The sequence below is a fragment of the Giraffa tippelskirchi genome, chromosome Y (assembly GCF_054371585.1).
Source record: "Giraffa tippelskirchi isolate mGirTip1 chromosome Y, T2T-mGirTip1v1.2.pri, whole genome shotgun sequence".
NCBI classification, from domain to species: domain Eukaryota; kingdom Metazoa; phylum Chordata; class Mammalia; order Artiodactyla; family Giraffidae; genus Giraffa; species Giraffa tippelskirchi.
Window position 1 is genome coordinate 8877109 of NC_137290.1, and position 18404 is coordinate 8895512.

An 18404-nucleotide genomic window follows, 5' to 3' on the forward strand; every position below is an offset into this window, starting at 1 on the left:
TTGGATTAACACCTCTTTATTAAGAATTCCAACACTAAACACAGGAAGCCACAACAACAAGTTCTCCAAAGGACTTGAGGCTCAGCTTTTGCCAGAAATATAGGGAAAATGGAAACACTGAGTTGACTGAAAACTTGGAAGAGGAGCATAAAGGAATTAGCGAATGGTGTATCGTACATAAGGAACCTCCACATCTTTGCCATCCTCATTATTGCACCACAGCTCAAGCGCCAATGTTTGCACGTGGTGTCCCAGCTTTCGCTTTGATACTTGGCTCACAATTTCTGTCACCCTAGTATGAGGAATAACAGGGTCAGGTAAGTAGAAAAAGAGAAAAGGACATATAGGGGCAAATAACTAAGGAAAACAGTAAATATGAGTTGCATAGAGAGCTGCTACTTCCTAGCCCAGACAGGACCTCTTTCTCCCTGCCCAGGGAGCCCAACTCACGATTGATCCATCCGTTCTTTCAGCTTGCTGGATGGCATGTAAAGGGCGTAGAGCGTGGATACACCGTGGGACAGCATGGTGATCTCCAATTTGTGCTCTGTCTGAAGATAGTTAAAAAGGAGGGACAACCATGTCACTAGGATGGACAAAACCAGGAACCAGGGCAAGCACTACCCTACATGTAGTAAGTGAAGAAGGGGGCCTTACCTTAAAGTGGTCAAGGAACTGCTTGAGGGTCATCTCTTTACCATTAGGCTGCGGCCCCTGCACCTCAAAGCGATCCCATAGTGTCCACTCTTGGTTATAAAACTGTGGGATAAAGCACAGTAGGGTAAATCGGAGGAGAAGCCCAGGTTTTACTCTCCTCTTTCAATCACAAATATGCCAGTTTCACTTCCACAGTGCACGGGTTCAAACAATGAACACAGGATGCACAAAATTAAAGCAACCCTCCAGAATGATGAAAACTAGAGCCAGTTCTCCAAGGGTAAGATACATATACCACCTACTCATATACACATATAGTATCACTCACTGATGCGTAATACCAAAAGTTTCCATAAAAACAAGAGTTTACCTGGTGACGGGGTGGGGCAAGGGGCCCAGAGAAGCAGAAAAAGGGCAGGGCCAAGTTGATGAAGCTATTCTTATAGGACTTAAGCTGTCGGTGTCCCTGTACCACTTTGTACAACTCCAGACATACAAGGCCAACTATAGCTGCTGTGGTTGTAGCAATGGCTGGGATGATCTTCCCTGCAATCAGCTTACTCTAGGACACAGAATGTGATGAGCAGAGGTGGTTGTTATGAGAGGCTGAGGGGCCACTGAAAAGGTCGTTATGTGGCAGATTCAAATTTGGAAAGGGTTCCAGGTTAGATCCAAATTTTTAGTTACCTTTTGCCGGTCTGCGGGGGGAATGTTGTAGTTCTCTGCCCGGAGATTGGATGCAGCCACAATGAAATCCATGTGAAAGTTCGTGTCATCATCCTATTGTTGAGTGGAGACAGAGGAAGAATAGAGGAAGCAGATTAGGAACAAAAGGTTTTCAGCTAGTATGGACTGACATCTATTCTCCTCCATCACCTGCCAGTCCAGCCAAAGATGTCCAGACCACAAAATAACTGGGCCATATGGTAGGCATGTAAACCTCACAAAAGCTAAAGATGGCTCAGCCCGTCCTGTTCTCCTGCTGAGAGTCACCTCCTCCTAATCACCTTCTCAAAGTTGATGGGGTACATCTTGAACCCAGAAAGTCTCTCTGGGTTCGGCAGCATGGCCTTGAGCTCCTGTAAGCTGTTATCATCTGCAGAGAGCAGATAGTACATGTCAATCCTCAGATACATATTCGATTCCATGCCACGGTCTGAGGTGAAAGCAGGAGTCCAAAGTAAGGCAGAGAAAGTTCACACAGATAAAGGATTTAAAAAGGGAAGACACCTTGGAAAAGAGTAAAACAAAGCGGGAAAGGTAAGGCAGAAACACCCCAAAGAAAAAAGAAGTAGACAGGTGTGTGGGTCATGAAAATTGAGTACATCTAGAGACACTGAGGGAAAAAGACTGAGGCTAAGAAAGGTTTAGACAGCGATACTATTTGTAATAACGAGGGAAGCAGCCCAACTTGCTCACTGATGAATGAGTGGATGCAAAGATGTGGTCTATCCAGTCAGTGAAACATTAAGCCTCCTAAAAAAAAGGAACATTTGCAATCCTGGCAGTTTACCAGCATAAATGCACTCAGAACTACATGCTTAGCCGGAGATTGAAAGGCAAATATTGCATAAGGTACCTAAAAATCAAAATCATAGAGATGGAATATACAGTATTGTTTGCCAGAGGCAGAGGGGAAGAGGTCTGGGGTGTTACTGTTTAATGGGTATAGAGTTGAAGATTTGCAAGTTAAGTTCTAGAAATCTGCTGCACCATATAACTGTATTTAATACTACTTAAGAGTCTATTTAAAAATGATTAAGACGGTAAATCTCTTGTGTTTTTTACCACAATAAAAAAGAAAAACACAGGATGTCAATGAGGACATAAATATAAGACATTTTAAAGAAGAAAGACAGAGCCAAGTGGAGATAAGAAAGAAACCACAAAGGCAAACAGGAGACCAGGGGATAAAAGATACAGAAAGGGATATTGCCGGGAAATGCACCAATAGGAAAGAAGAGAGTAGTATGAAATGGGATAAACAGGACACATCTGAGAAGGAAGGAGGAGAATAACAGTGCAGATTGAAAAAAAAAATGTATAGGAAAGAAGACAGTAGAAAGTATCTGAAGGGGAGACAGGTAGGGAGATGCATAAAGAGAAATTTAAAGAGGAGTCGGTGAGAGTAGCTATTTCGACCGAAACTGCAAGAGATATATGAGGAGGGGAGAGATATACAAGGGAAGAAATTGAGGGATACATACAAAGAAGATAAAATGTAGACAGGGGCTTATAGATCACGAGACGGGTAGGGGAGACATGGAATTTTAAGTTGGGGGACAGTTACAGATGGGGAGATGAGGAATATCTTGAGAGAGAGGTGAGGAAAGATACCCAGCGATTAATAACAGGTTACAGATACATATCAAAGAGAAGCAGGGATGTAGATGAGGAGATCTGTCAAGACGAACCAGGGAAGAAATCAGGCAGAGAGAGACTAGTGGTAGAAATCACATCCATTTCTACCTCAGAAGAACACAAAAAGTAGTGGAGGAAAATAGAACAAAACAAAGAAAAAACACAAAAAAAGACATGGTCCACCTGAGAGAAGGAGAAGAAAGAAGTAGTGCAAGAGAGAATTTGTCTCAATCAAACCCTACTGGAAACAGAAGAAGCAAGGAAAAAGGGCACTGGATAAATCTCAGACTGGAGATGACAGAGAAGAGCCAGGGGCAAAACATCAGTGCACAGGAGGCTTGCATGGACATGGGCTGAAGTGGTGTGGTGGCTCCAGCCCAACAAATGTGCTCTCACCAGTGGAGGAACCGGTTTGCAGCGCCTGGTCAGAAACCTGGATCCTGATGCCAGACTTTGGGGTGAACTCAGGCAACTGCACAGACTGAATGAGTATGGTGATAGCAGTCCGGTCCTGAGAGCCCACCATCCCATAGGTCTGGGCAAACAGGTTGGCAGCAGCTATCACGTAGTCCAGGTGCAGGGGCTAAGAGAAAGCAAGGTAAGGAGGGGTAAGAACATCAGTACTCCCCTACAGAGGCTCAGCCTCCTTCAGCGACTTTGCACCCAACCACAGAAGACCCAGGAGAGTAGACTTACATTGTTGACATCAAAGATAAGCGGGTGTGGGCAGCGTTTAGGCCCCGACCAGAAAGGGGCTCCTGAACCTTTGAGCTAGAAAACAGAAAGATTTGGGGGAGCAGAACCTGCCACAAGAAGCCTCTCTCATAACCGTGACTCCTCATTTTCAGTCCTGGAAGGCCCAACTCACTATCCTTTGACACTCACTTTCTGCCAGATAGAGAGATATTTATGAACCTTTTATGGACAGCCAGCCACTTTGTTCTTACTGTTCAGACACTACGTCATGTCCAACTCTTTGTGACCCCATGGACTGCAGCATGCCAGGCTCCTCTGTCCATGGGAGTTTCCAGACAAGAATACTGGCATGAGTAGCCATTCCCTTCTCCAGGGGATCTTCCCGACGCAGGGATTGAAGCCAGAGTCTCCTGCACTGCAGGCAGATTCTTTACCACTGAGCCACCAGGGAAGCCCACTGGGCAGTGTACTAACAATTTACTATTAAATAGCAATTAACCTTCATAAAACTCTCATGAAATTAGGAATCACTATGCCTAATTCCATGATGAGGATACCGAGGTGAAGAGAGGAACTGCATAACTTGTTCCAAGAGAACACAGCTAGATTCTATGCCATTTACCCTGACTTTTTTCTTCTACACTTTTGACAGTCTTGACTGGTATTTCTGCAATGACACATCCTATGTCTAAGGGAAACTGATAACCAAGTATCTGACGGCTAGAGGAAAGAGTGACTGTGGATTAGAGAAGAAGGGTGGGAGTCTTTGACCTCAAAAATCACTTGCTTAATCATTCTAAGAGCTCTCAAAGCCTTGCTGAGCTTGCCACAGCGGGATTAACTGGAATGAATCATGTCAAAAGCATAGCGGAAGCCAACACAATAGTGTAAAGCAACTATCATCCATTTAAAAATAAATTTAAAAAAATTATAAAACGCTGGGGCAGACTGTTTCCGGTAAACCTGTTGACAAATGGTCCCTGCAACTGTGTTACTACCTGGTTAGGAGGAAAGTTGTGCAGCAGCTGTCTGATGCTGTTGGAGTACTGGGTATGCCAGTGGTAGTACGCCCAGGTCACACAGTCAGCCCATGATTGTGGCCGTTGCAGCACTAAGCTGCGCTGCACATCCTTCAGCACCTCCAGAGGTTGGGTGCCTGTCAGGCGCAGCGTTCGTTCCACAAACTTGGGGTCTCTATCAAGAATCAGAGGGGAAACCAATGCAGAATTACACAGTGATCCCAGGAGTAAGCTTATGTCTGTGGAAAGTCAGTCCTGACTTCCAAAGGTATAAGGCCCAAGCAACCATTAATTTATTCAGAAAGTAGACCAGGGAATTCCCTGGTGGTCCTCTAACTGTGCTTCCACCACAGAGGGTATGGATTCAATCCCTGACTGGGGAACTAAGTGTCCACGTACTACTGTGTGATTCTTGGTGTGTCCCCCAAGCCCCCTAAAAAAAAAAAAAAAAAAAAAAAAAGTACAGTAGCTCCTAACTGTTAAGAAGTTACAGAGTGCTTTGATGGGCCAGAGACAGGGTGAGGAGGCATTTGGACCAAAGTGCTCACGTAAGGTATTGGTTGACATTTTCTGCTGGCTTCTTGAAGAGACGTTCAAACTCATCCCGAGCCCACTGCAGACAGGGCAGAAAACATTACGTGAGGTACAGGAAACGAATGAGATAACAAAAAGTTTCTGCAGGCATAAGAGAGACCATCAGGGAAATAAAGCAAACAGGAAGAGCATGGCTGCTATGGGAAAACAGGCATGAAGCCATCCCAATGGGACACCTCAAACTTTTGAAGCCCCAACCCCCATTCTATTTAAAAATCAATGATGTTAATCTGGGCAGAGATTACTACACAAGCCGAAGTTTGTGGTAAACTTATTCTGAGGTTGAACACGTTACCCTAGGTATGTCATGCCTAAATTATAAAAAAAAGTTCACCCCAACAAGGAAACATGCATTATCTCTCCACAATGATCTTCTGGGGACTTGGGAGAAATAATAACAGCACTTTGCCCCTGAGAATTAAAGAGATCAATAAATACAGTCCCAGGCACAGTGATATGAGGCATCCTGTTGGTGGAGATCCAGATTCAAATGCCAGCTCTGCCACACTTTTGTGACCTTCATGTACATCTTGACTTTTGTATCCTCCTTTCACAAGTCTGTATCACTACTGTCTATACCTCAAGGAGTGAATATCAAAGAATAAGCACACAGGTGTGTATTTAAAACTTATTTTGAATGTCACAAGGACATACCAATGTAAATGCTTTGCAAAAGTCCTGTGAGTAACTCTCAATGTAAAATTTCCATTTCACAAAGCTCTTTTATTGGCCTCTCTATATGTTAGTAGAAAGAAACAGAGTAACGGAAACATAACCTTGCATAGGTTTTACATATTGAGAGAAACAGACACATACACACCAACACATCTTTCTACCTCTCCCTCCGTCTGTCTCTGACTATAAATATATACATACACACACAGACATGGGAGGCATGGACAGGCAGAGAGACACACTGTGTACTGAGTCCATAAGTATAAACTCATCCTGAAAGGAAAAGTGACAGATTCAACTGTTTCTTCTCATTTTCTGACTAATCTCATACTTCCGACACATCCTCAAAAACTGCATTAGGAATTATTTGGGTAAAATGATGGTTATTTTGGGACCGAAAAGGAGACAGGAATTAGGGCTAGCTTCTGAGTTCCAGTTAAAGGGAGGCTTTTACATTGTCAATCTTGATGACAAATATGTTCATACATTTATATATGCACGTTACATAAACAGAATTAGTCTGACAAACAAGTTGCTAAATGTATTTTGGACAAAAAATCAGAACATCAGTCGTAAATATGTACGCAGTAGAGACAGGTTTAAATAACCAGCAGAGCTGATATTAAGAAGTTGATTTTCTTTAGCAAGAAAACTGTATTCTGTATCTAAAGAAAGACATCTTCACTTTTTAGATATACACTTCTTATGTAAAATGTTTTATATAGTATACATAATACTTTCCTGTATGTTACCAAAATAAAATTCCCATGTTAAGAAAAAGCATTCCAAAAAGTTTAGGGTACTAGGTTTAAAGTGAAGGGAGGAGATTTGAAGGGAGGGCACATTTTATATACACTGAGGCTTGCATCATTGGAATAAAAAGAGCTTGGCACTGTCTAGAGGCCTGTCTTGTTCCACCTCTTTCTACCCCCACAGCTGATCACCTGCAAAGTGTGCTCGATGGCATTCGGGAAGTTCTTCAGGGTGCAGATGGGGATGGGCTTCTCAGGAGGGTCCTGGCTGGAGCTGTATGACTCTGTCAGGAAGGGGATAACCACTTGTACATTACCCTTGGTTCCCAGTGTACCTGACTCCAGAAGTGGCTTATGGTAGTAAACACAGCGGCGGTCCATGTATATGCCTGTGGGAAAGAGTCAACAGATGAAGGGGAGGTAAACATCAGTAGAGGAGAAGATGACACTCCCTCCCGAAAACACAAACACGGCTCTGGCCTTGTTCTCACCCATCCAGCGCACTTACGGGCGTCCACATTGTCCAGGGCATTGGCCACACCATCCAGGTTTTGGAAGAAGTCATCATCATATACATGCTCTGTCTCAGGGCCCACACGGTTCTGATGGCTTATAATCCGGATGTGTGGATTTATCTGGCTCACAGCTGCAGCGGCTGTATCAGACTTCAATTTCTGGTTAGGGGCAGGGGAAACAGAATTGTCATGTATAAAATCACCCAACACACCTGTGCAGACCTCTTCTGAAAACTGATTAAGTAATGATGCTCAAGACCAACACTGTTAGTTCAGGGGGCCCTGTGGCATATGACAAGTGCCACAGACCTGAGGCTGAAACAAATTGGGAACAGGGCTGAAAAAGAAAATAGTAATACGATAGGAGACAATGGGTCGAGCCCCTGTTTCTTCTATCTACCCAATATGCATTGTTATTTTTAGTTGCCAGCACCCAGAATGCACATGGTGTGCATTCACTGCGAGAAAACCAAGATCCTCTGGTTTACCGAAAGCACAATCCTCTGAAACCCCGTGTCAGCGCAAGTTCGTGGTCTGTTCAAAACCTTCTATCGGTTCCCACTTTCAACTAAGGATAAGATGAGGTGGCCCCTATTACTTTTACAAGTTTCTTTATTCCCATGATCTCCCACTGTCTCTGTCTCTCAACCACAGAAACAATATTTCAACCTTGAGATTTTCCTCATGCTGCTATCTTTATGTGGTATACTCTTTCCTGAGATTTCTTCCACTTCACCTGTATTATCTTTAATTCTCTGTGGAAATGCCACCTTTCCAATGAGAACTTTCTTTACCACACTGCAAACTATCCTCTCATGGTACTTGTTCTTTATCTTGCTTTTCATCCTTAGCCCAAAACATTATTTTTCACCCCATGTTTGAACTATACATTGTGCTATTGTTATTTATCCACTCTAGCACTTGGCAAAAGCAGAGCTCTTAGAAAGGTTTTTTTAATGTGATGCAAAGCCATCAAGATTCCCTACATTAGACATTTAAACAGAGAAATGTTTAAATTATATAAGTCTGTTTAAAAATCAGATAATTCCATTACATAACACAAATGTTAAGAAAAACATTGCAACATGAAACTTTAATATTAGACAGGAATCAACTGTATTAACAGTTTTGCAAATTTGTCTTAAGCTGTTTTAGAAGACAGATGAATTTTCACGAGTACTGCAGTCAATGCATTGTATATGTTGCTTAAAAGAACATAAGGGGTATTCAGCCTTGCCAAAAAAAGTTCCAGTAACAGTTTTCAGGTGATATTTAAAAAAATACATAAAAGTAGACAAGTGTTTACAAATGTAGTTGCAAGGTGAAATGTGGAATCCATAGCAACATCCACTGGTTTTCACTGCATTTTGAAAGGATCTCCTTTAATGCACAATTCTGTACCATCATACATTGATCTAGTCATGTGGAAAACACTGTGTCCTTTTCAGACAGCTTTCAAAAGCAGAGAGGAAGGTTCCCCATCCCACTGGTGAGATGAGAATAAGAAGAAAATAATATCCCCGTAAGTCTTAAAACAGCTGTGGACTTGAGGAAAGAGCGCTGTCTACCTCCACCGAACTTTGAGACTCTCTCAATGTTATGTCATCACATCAGAGAAGAGCAGAAACTTCTCTACTTTCTTATATATCTCAACTATCAAAGTAGAGCCTAGCACCTGCATGATAAAATGAAAGGCAGACACCGAGCAGGCAAAAAATAACCCTGACTTTAACAAAAGACTTTCCTCTATAACCTAGCTTCTGTAATCTCACATAAGCAGTAACTAAAAATCAAAGGAAAAAAAGAGTAGGGAGAGATGTAAAATGGCAAATGCAAGATATAAGTACTCAGTGAATACCTGCTGAAAAACTGAACTGTAGAGAAAAATTAAGGGAAGAGCTGAAGGAAAGGGGGAAACACAAAAGACCTAAGTCAGTATGATGGATAACAAGAAAAAGGAGAAAAACTCAACAACTTAACCCTGTCCATCTCACTCACCGTGACATCCCAAGGACGGAACAGAAACTGTCGGTTCAGATTTGACTTCTCAACGACGTCCATGTCTGTAACTGTGATTGACCCACCATCCCCACAGCCGAGGCCAATCATGGCAAAGTTCTTGAGCAGCTCACAGCCAATGCCCCCTGCACCCACCTGAAAGGCAGTCAAGAAGAGAGAGAGGTAATGGTTAGGGGGCCTTGGGTAACAAAGCCACCCCTCAGTCCTTATTCTTCCTGGAGACTGTAAGAGAGGTTGGTTAACAGAATCTAAGACTGCATATTTAAGGCCCAGGAGCATAAAAATGCATGCTCATCAGGAAAAAGGCAGAAGACCAGGAATCAAGGACATGGTATGAAAACAAAACAAAACAAAACAAAACAAAAACACAACAACAGTAAACAGAAGAGATGATAGTACAATCAAACACCCTCCCTTCTAAGGCAAGGGGAGACTCCAGAAGAGGTGGCCAGAGCTAGAATAAATAAAAGTAGCTTTTGCCCAACAGGCATTCTCACCAAGAAGTATCTCTGCTTTCCCAGCTTCTCTTGCAGGCTGGAGCCAAATACAGCCACTTGCCCATCGTAACGGTTCTGGCACTGCGTCATGTGAAGGGAGGAGAGGATTAGAGAAAAGGTCCATTAGAGAGGACAAAAGTAATACCTTCTCTGTGGGCCCCCATCACGTACTGGAAGGCATTTGTCCTCTGTGAGAGCCTCTTGGTCCTCAGGGAGACACTCAAGGGCATCAAAGTACAGCCACTGCATAATAGGCATGAACTTTCCAGAGCAGGCCTGAAGAGGAGGTAAGAAAGGGGAAGTGATCCCTGGCTAATCATAGCCTGACAGCAAGTAGCAGAGTCAGGAAGAAACCTGGCCCACTCCCACCACACCTACCTTCATAACCTCCTGAGCAGCCAGGCCCCCAATGAAGGCGTTCATGGGTGCTAGATCCCCAGCAGCCACGTAAGCCAGCTTCCTGATGAGGTCTTCACGCAAACTGTCTTGCTGCACTGCTGGCGGGGCTTGAGCACTCACAGCCTCTGCTAGGACCACCAGTTCTGTTGCATCCTCCTGGTAGGACACAAGAAACAAAGGCTCAGTCATGCCACTGTGGGGAGAGGGAGAAAAAGTAAAGAGATGGAAGAAGTAATGGCGGAGCTTTGGTGCAAGGACCCAGGCTGGCTTGATCACCCACCTACCTCACTGTGGGGCCGAGGGGGCCGGCCATGCCGAGCACAGAACTGGTGCAAGGCCTGGAAACCAATGTGCAGTTGAGCAGAGCGAGAATACTCGGCAATATCTGTTATCACAAAGTCTGGCTCTGCCAGTGAGTTGAGCAAGGATTTCTGGTGGAGAACAGAGAATAGCACATCAGAACTAGAAAAGCAAAATGAAACAAAAGAAAACATACCTGGAACCCTACAGTATACCCTCCCATACATACTCACAAAGCTTATCTTCTTAGGTATTTTGACCTGACTGACAATGCCTCCACGGATATAATCAGAGAAATTTGAAGTATCACAGATACTAAAGGTGTAGGGACCTAGAGGATAAAAAGCATGAAGGCTTATCTGTCAATTCACACCATCCCAAGATCAACAGGTCTATCAAAACCAGAATGGCAAAACCTCCCACTCTCACTCTTCGCCACCTACCTCTACCTTGGATTGGAAATGGGATTAGCAGATGCAAACTATTATACCCAGGAGAGATAAACCATATTCAATACCCTGTGATAAACTATAATGGAAAGAAAGAAAGAAAGAAAGAAAAGAAAGGGAAGTCGCTCAGTCGTGTCCGACTCTTTGCGACCCCGTGGACTGTAGCCCACCAGGCTTCTCCGTCTGTGGGATTCTCCAGGCAAGAATACTGGAGTGGTTTGCCATTTCCTTCTCCAGGGGATCTTCCCTGACCCAGGGATCGAACCCGGGTCTCCTACATTGGAGGCAGACGCTTTAACCTCTGAGCCACCAGGGAAGCACTATAATGGAAAAGAATACATAAAAGAATATATATACAACTAAATCACTTTCCTATAAAACAGAAACCAACACAAAAGATGCTAAGTCAACTGCACTTCAATTAAAAATACTTTCATTAAAAACTAACAAACAAAAAACTCCACAATCCTGACTTCTTCAATACCATAGCTACTCGATGTCTAAATTGTCACTCTGAAGAAAAAGCAGCGAGCTCTTACAGGATCCAACATCAACGAGATAAGCTCAAAACTTATGAAAACAAGAAAATGTAGCTTGACAACTCTAAAATCCACAATTATGTTGCTTCCATCAAAAATTTCCAGATTATGGGTCTCTGGCTTTAGTTTTCATCAAGTCTGTAAACTGTGAAGCATTATATCTTTAAAAAACATTTTTCTGCTCATGCCTTTGTTGGGATTCATTAAATTCCATGTATTTTTTTTCACTTGAAGCAGCTTGTGTTTTTTTCTATCTTCCAAATCACTCTTTACTTAATTTATGATTACTGAGAACTCCACTGACGTATGAAATGTTTTTATGACTTGACAGGGGTTGTTGTTGTAAAGAACCTGCCTGCTAATGCAGAAGATGTTAAAAGAGTTCCAGGTTGGATCCCTGGGTTGGGAAGATCCCCTGGAGAAGGAAAGGCTATCCCACTCCAGTGTTCTTGCCTGCAGAATCCCATGGACAAAGGAACCTGGCAGACTATGGTCTGTAGCGAGGCAAAGACTTGGACACAACTTCAGTGACTTAGCGTGCATGCATGCATGCGTGTGTGCACTGACTTTATATACTTGGTATGTTTGCCAAATTAACACACAAGAAACAAGTAGTAGATTTGACACGGTAGGAGAAATTATCCGCAATACAACAAAGAGGGGGGTAGAAAAACCAAAAAAGTAATGTGGCTTAAAATACGTGCAATTGGAGATCTGCAACAAGATGATGGAGTGGGGAGTGAGCTGAGAAAGTAGTATTTTGACCAAGGAAACAGGGGTGGGGAGGACACAGAAATTTTCCAAATCTGATAAAGCTATGAACTCAGAGTTAATATAAATTTGATAAATCACAAAGGAAACATGGAGAAAATTACACAAAGGTCTATCATAAGTGCAAAATTACATTCAGGTGTATCATAATCAATACATTGCTGAAGATCAGTGACAGAAAATATAAGCACATTAAAGACAAAGGAACAACGAAAAGAACAGGAGACTTTGCAGGGAAAACAGGCAAGAAAGAACAGAACCACATTTTTAGAATGCTACACTCTGCAAAAAATTGTTTTTCAAAATCAAGCATTCTGAAAGAAAGACAATTTCAAACATCAAAAAGCAAGAAGAGTCACCACTAAAATACAACATAAGATAAAGCGCTTGGGCGGAAGCAAAACGACACTGGATGCACATGTAAACCTAGAGAACATGTAACTGTCAAACAGAATCAAATAATTTTAATTTGAGCATTATAAAATAAAAATGCTCTTCGAGCTTTTTCATGCTTGAAGAACTTTATGACATGTATGAAATTGCAAATATTTTGTTGTGTGTGTGCAGTGATGAAGTATTACTTGGAAAAGTCAATGCAGAACTTACTTTTATACAGTCTGAAAGTTAAAGAAAAAAAAAAAGAGAGGTGCAATCAATGAGCCAGATGGAATCAAACGCTAGTGGTATTAATCTATTCTGCTTCTAGGTTCAGTTCACAGTTCTCAACTAAGGCTACTTGGATACCTGTATTATAAATCCCAGGTGAGAGATTAGAGACTTATCTCCCCTTGGCGTGTGGTATATATAATTCAGCACACGTCTGTATGACCACAGGGACAATTCTCCTTTTGCTCTAGGTAATCACTTCTTGACCCCAGGCTTAGCATACCCAGCACTTTGATCTCTAGTGGACAGATGCCGTTGAGTTCATTCATGCCCTGAATTTCTGTAAAGGAGACAAAGTCACCGCTCTCAAATCCATGTCGGGCTTCATCCAGGCAAGTGACAACACCAGGGTTGCCCTGGTTGGAAGAGAAGTAAAGAAAACCTCATATGTAGATCAGGGTACCAGGAGCATACACAAGGACCACGGCTACAAACATACCATCCTGGGGCCAGACTCCATACCTTGGTAACCATAGAAACCATAGCACTGAGAGGCTGTTCCCCATTGGAATCTGTGAGGATCATTTCCTCTCCAAAGTCACAGAACAATTGCCTGTAAAAGGAGAAAACAAGACTGAGACCAGGAACCTGGGTATTGAGGCATCATGCTGGTAATCAGACAGTGCTTACGCTGTATGGGCAGAGGTGGACATGCAGACCTGCACACCTGGTTTCCTTAAGAGAATCATTAGGGCACTGAGAGCCAGAGGGTTTGGGCCTGGGCTAGGAAGGAGTTAGGATAAAGGGAGAAGCAGGCACTCACCCAAAAAGACCTCGAGTGTCTGCTACCACCAGCTTGATTCCGTGTCTGTGACAGAACTCACCCACCTGCAGCTGGTCCTCCAAAGGAGAGTTGGTAAGGACCACCACCTGTAACAAGAAAGAAGCTCACTGCAAAAAGGACTGGCACTGAGGAAGGGGAGTAAGAAAATAAAGGAGAAAGGCAGGTCAGGAACTGCCAGATGTTCAGGGCTCAGGCTTACTAGTTCTGACCTGTTCTACAAATATAAAATACACGTATCACACTCAGTGAGGGCGAAATCTCAAGATGAATATGAATTCCCAGACTATGACAAGAAAAGTAAAGAGGTAGTAGTGGGACAGAATGTGAAGACCAACTAATTCACTTTTTTGAAAAGCAAACACCCACTCCTACCTTCCTACAACCATGCGTGCCCTTTTACATACTCTGTAAAAGTTGGCATTTCACCCCCAATCCTACGCTTTCATTAGTTTCCATTTTCAGACTAAACAAAATAGGACAAAGCTAACCCTGTTCAGCAATGATGTGGAAAGAATCATTGTCCAAATGTTCCTCCCTAATCACAAGGGTACGTTTCTACCACTACAACAAGGGTAGATGGGTACCCAGTACCCAAGTTCTCTGGGAAACCCCAGGCAGTGTATCAGCACCCACAGGCCCAATCCATTGAAAAAAAAAATAGTGAACAAACTAGAAAATGGATCTGAGAAAAGTGAGGCAGGTTGATGCTGCAGATACCTGGAAATCACTAAGGAAGTCTTCAACAAGGGCCCCAGAGTAGGTGCTGACTAGCACATAGCGGTTGAGTTCAGCAAGGCGGGACTGTGAGGCTTCAGCCCGGTTCTTACCAATGTCCTCCTCTCGCAGGCAGAACTAGAAGAAGGTACAGAAAGGAACAAAGTGAAGTGAATGCAGAGATCAAGCAGTTAGGTGCCTGTGCAAGGAAAGGGAGTCAGGAAGGGGTACCTGGGACGAGAGGTCAGCCCACTGAGCAGTGCCCTGATCATGCAGGGTGACAGCTTTGACACCACCGAGGATGATATTCTTGGCAATCTCCACCCCTAGGCCCCGAAGGCCTGATACCAGCACACTGGATGCTTGGAGATGCTTCATAGCCTCGTGGCCGAGGACATATCTGCCAGGTTTGAAGAAGACTCTGGGTCAGGGCTTGGCCCACCCTCCTTTGTCTTCTATGTCCCTCTGCTGCTTCATATACCCAGGTTTAGGCACACTTACAACTGTCGAGAGTAAAGACCCTCATCTATGTCTGTTTCACTGCACTTCTTTGGCATTTCCTAGGAATGGAGGGAAAAAAAGTTTCAGCAAGATAAAATAAGGGCTTAAATAACAGAGATACTGCTACTCAACCACCAACTACAACACCATCCCACCTCCAAGATTTATGTTAGAGACACTGGCTGATCCTGATGGCTCTGTGGACATCACAGAACAAGCAGAGGAGAAATCAGGACTTGGTTTTGAATCAGGTCCAGACATGCATTGTTTCGACAGTGGCAAGCTGGGCATCTTTAGAAAAAGGGTCAGAGATGAGCCAGATGTTGGCAGACTTTTCTTTTTGTTAATGGTAACTCTAAGGGAGAGAAGGGGTTTAGTACTAATAATCTCATTTTAAGAAAAGAAGAATGAAAACATGCTAGGTACTAAAGCCACTGAGAGGAAGGAAACAGAAAGCCGAGCTCAGACAGCTGACATTCCCTAGGAAGAGAAAAGAGTTTCAGGAAGTAACAGACTGAAGACTCAGGACCACACCCCGGCTAGATCACAACGTCTGCCTGGGTTTCAGGCAGGCTGAATAGATGCTGAGCAGGGGATGCAGGCTGATGTAAGGCTGTTGGAGTAGGGGATATGATAATGCTCTATGGGCCAATGAGACCACAAGTGAAGACTTGCAGCTTCTGAATGAGGATGCTGGGGGCCTCCCAAGGCCCTCAGGGTGTAGTATAAGGTAAGATGTGGAGTAACAGGATTTTTTAAAAAGCTAGAAAATTAGCTATTTTTCGAATGCACAGATAGAGCACCAGCAAGACTGGGAAGATGATCCTCTACCAGGGATGATTAGGACCAAAATCTGCAAGGGTGTTATCAGATGCTGCCACAGAAATGGGGGGAATTGGGGAAGAACTGGGGAAGGATGTCTGAAGGAGTATATATCCAAAGAATTTCTGCCTGGTGTCTTATCTCTTAGGGGGTTCTGAGGGATGATACCTGGGATTATTTGAAAAGAACTGTGCCACAATGAAAAACCTGGGTATTCTCCAACAGCAGATAATGGCTTAGGAGTAAAGCATATTAGTGAACAACAATATTGGATTCAGAGGTGTTTCCTTATGGAAATGCTAAAGTGGAGTTTGTGGAGCTGGGCCGCTAAGCAGAAATCTTGGCCTTAGGAACATTGCTTAAAGGAGATGTAGAAATGAAAGGTCTTTAAACTGACATGCTAAAAAAAGATTGTATTTTAACTGGAAATACTGGGTCCAGAGTGATCTCTGTGATAAGAGATTACAATGAAGGTGAGCTGTGTGGACGGGGTCTCTCAGCAGGGGTTAGTTAGGGTCAGTAGTATTCACTGGTCTTGTACTTTGTTTTAATCTCTGCAAGGTTGCTAGGAGGAGAAAACGAGTGAGTGAAATGGTGTGTCAGCAAAGATGTTCGAGAAAAGTCTCTTTGAGGGAACTGAAGGGTAAACACACCGGGCCCAGGCTTGGGTTCCTCCTGGAAGCTGTGAAGGTACTAATTTTGATTTAAGGTCTTCATAGGAATATATGCCTAGCAATTCTGAGCCTGGTGCTGTAAGATACTAGGCAGTGAGATTTTTGACTAGACATGTGGACCTGAGCCTCTAAAGGCAGAAATCGGGGCCTCTGGAGCCCTGAGGTGCGATTTTGGAACCCAAGGGAAGAAAGGGTAACATCCACCCTGCACTTGGCTGTTATGCCCTTGCACCAGCACTTACACGGCCCCTTAAACTCAGTTTAGGGTATCCCAGTTCAGTTCGGGAGAAGGCAATGGCACCCCACTCCAGTACTCTTGCCTGGAAAATCCCATGGACAGAAGAGCCTGCTGGGCTGCAGTCCAGTGGGGTCGCGAAGAGTCGGACACGACTGAGCGACTTCACTTTCACTTTTCACTTTCACGCATTGGAGAAGGAAATGGCGACCCACTCCAGTGTTCTTGCCTAGAGAATCCCACGGACGGCGGAGCCTGGTGGGCTGCCGTCTATGGGGTCGCACAGAGTCGGACACGACTGAAGCGACGCAGCAGCAGCAGTTCAGTCCGGTCGCTCAGTCGTGTCCGACTCCTTCCTACCCCATCAACCGCAGCACGCCACGCCTCCCTGTCCATCACCAACTCCCGGAGTCCACCCGAAGCCATTTCCACTGAGTCGGTGATGCCATCCAACCACCTCATCCTCTGTCGTCCCCTTCTTCTCCTGAATCCCAAGAGCTCCCCAAAACCCTTCCGAAAAAAGCTGGCTAAAAATCGCTGCCCGAAAGTGCTACCAGAGGAGAGCAGCAGACAAAAGCCATCTGTTACCAATGCCAGCTCGCCACGTGGCTCCGCCGGCTACTCCACGTGTAGCAGAAGCCAAACCCAGCCAAAGCACTCTTTTTACTCTTCCTTCCCCGCCGACTAACTAACAGATAGTTGCTGCAGCCTCAGCCTTACCTGCTCTCCCTGCTGCCCCTTTCACTGATACACCTTTTTACCTCCAACGCAGAGACAAAATGGTGGCCACTAGGCTTATCGCGGAAAGCTTGCTCTTCCTCTCTGTCTCGCCAACTGGTGAATCACGGCTGACGTCAGCCGCATTAGACACGTCATTACGTATGCTGCAGGAAAGGGGAAGATAGCTCCCTCTGGTGGCTGCATGCACTAGTGTTGATAGCTCAGTCGTTTCCTCCTCTTTGTGACTCCAGAGCTTGTAGTCCCACAGGCTGCTCTGTCCATGGAATTCTCCTGGAAATAATATTGGAGTGGTTTGCCATTTTAAAATTGGTACAAGGTAAAATACAATAGTTACATCGTTTTTGTGGGCTTCCTTCGTAGTTCAGTGGTAAAGTGTTGGCCTATCAAAGCAAGAAATAGAGAAAGTTCAGGAACCCGGGAGTTCAGTGTATTTGGGTGGAAACAGAAATCTTAAAGAAGTAACCTTTCCCATAGCTGCTTTTCTTCTTCTTCTTCTTCTTCTTCTTCTTCTTCTTCTTCTTCTAGCAACACATACTTTCAGTTCAGTTCATTCCCAGTCGTGTTAGGCTCCTTGATACCCTGTGGACTGCAGCATGCCAGGCTTCCCTGTCCATCAGCAACTCCCCCAGTTCTGGCAAACTTATGGCCATCCAGTCAGTGATGCCATACAACCATCTCATCCTCTATCCTCCTCTTTGTCTCCTGCCTTCAGTCTTTCCCAACATCACGGTCTTTTCCAATGAGGCAGTTGTTAACTCAGGTGGCCAAAGTATTGGAGATTAAGCTTCAACATCAGTTCTTCGAATGAAAATTCAGGACTGATTTCCTTCAGGATTGACTGGTTTGAGCTCCTTGCAGTCCAAGGAACTCTCAAGAGTCTTCTTCAACACCGCAGTTTAAAAGCATCAATTCTTGGATTCTCAGCTTTCTCTGGTCTAGTGCTCACATCTGTTCATGACTACCGGAGAAACCGTAGTTCTGAGTAGACCTTCCTCCCCAAATAATGTCTCCTTTTAATATGCTG

General features: G+C 44.1%; 1 protein-coding gene and 1 non-coding gene across 24 annotated transcripts; both read right to left on the reverse strand.

Moving 5' to 3' along the window:
* On the reverse strand, nt 1-17525 carry LOC145537637 (ubiquitin-like modifier-activating enzyme 1). Of its 23 annotated transcripts, none has more exons than XM_081568414.1 (26): nt 17360-17493; nt 16725-16909; nt 14909-14967; nt 14639-14807; nt 14411-14545; nt 13673-13779; nt 13372-13462; nt 13133-13265; nt 10718-10815; nt 10469-10615; nt 10164-10340; nt 9957-10061; nt 9786-9866; nt 9268-9423; nt 7263-7428; nt 6947-7143; nt 5282-5346; nt 4713-4908; nt 3715-3789; nt 3415-3601; nt 1665-1753; nt 1345-1437; nt 1028-1219; nt 658-759; nt 451-551; nt 1-292 (listed from the first exon to the last, which is right to left on the reverse strand). In XM_081568414.1, exons 3-26 carry the CDS (start codon nt 14962-14964, stop codon nt 157-159), a joined length of 3054 nt encoding a protein of 1017 aa, XP_081424540.1. In that variant the 5' UTR covers nt 14965-14967; nt 16725-16909; nt 17360-17493; the 3' UTR covers nt 1-156. The 23 variants fall into 23 exon arrangements, with proteins under 23 accessions (XP_081424540.1, XP_081424542.1, XP_081424537.1 ...); XM_081568416.1 differs by having other exon boundaries at nt 17401-17492; XM_081568411.1 differs by having other exon boundaries at nt 4710-4908; nt 17401-17492.
* On the reverse strand, nt 11177-11249 carry TRNAW-CCA (transfer RNA tryptophan (anticodon CCA)). The gene has a single exon. It is a non-coding gene; the product is annotated as a tRNA-Trp (tRNA).
* Nucleotides 17526-18404: the final 879 nt, after the last annotated feature.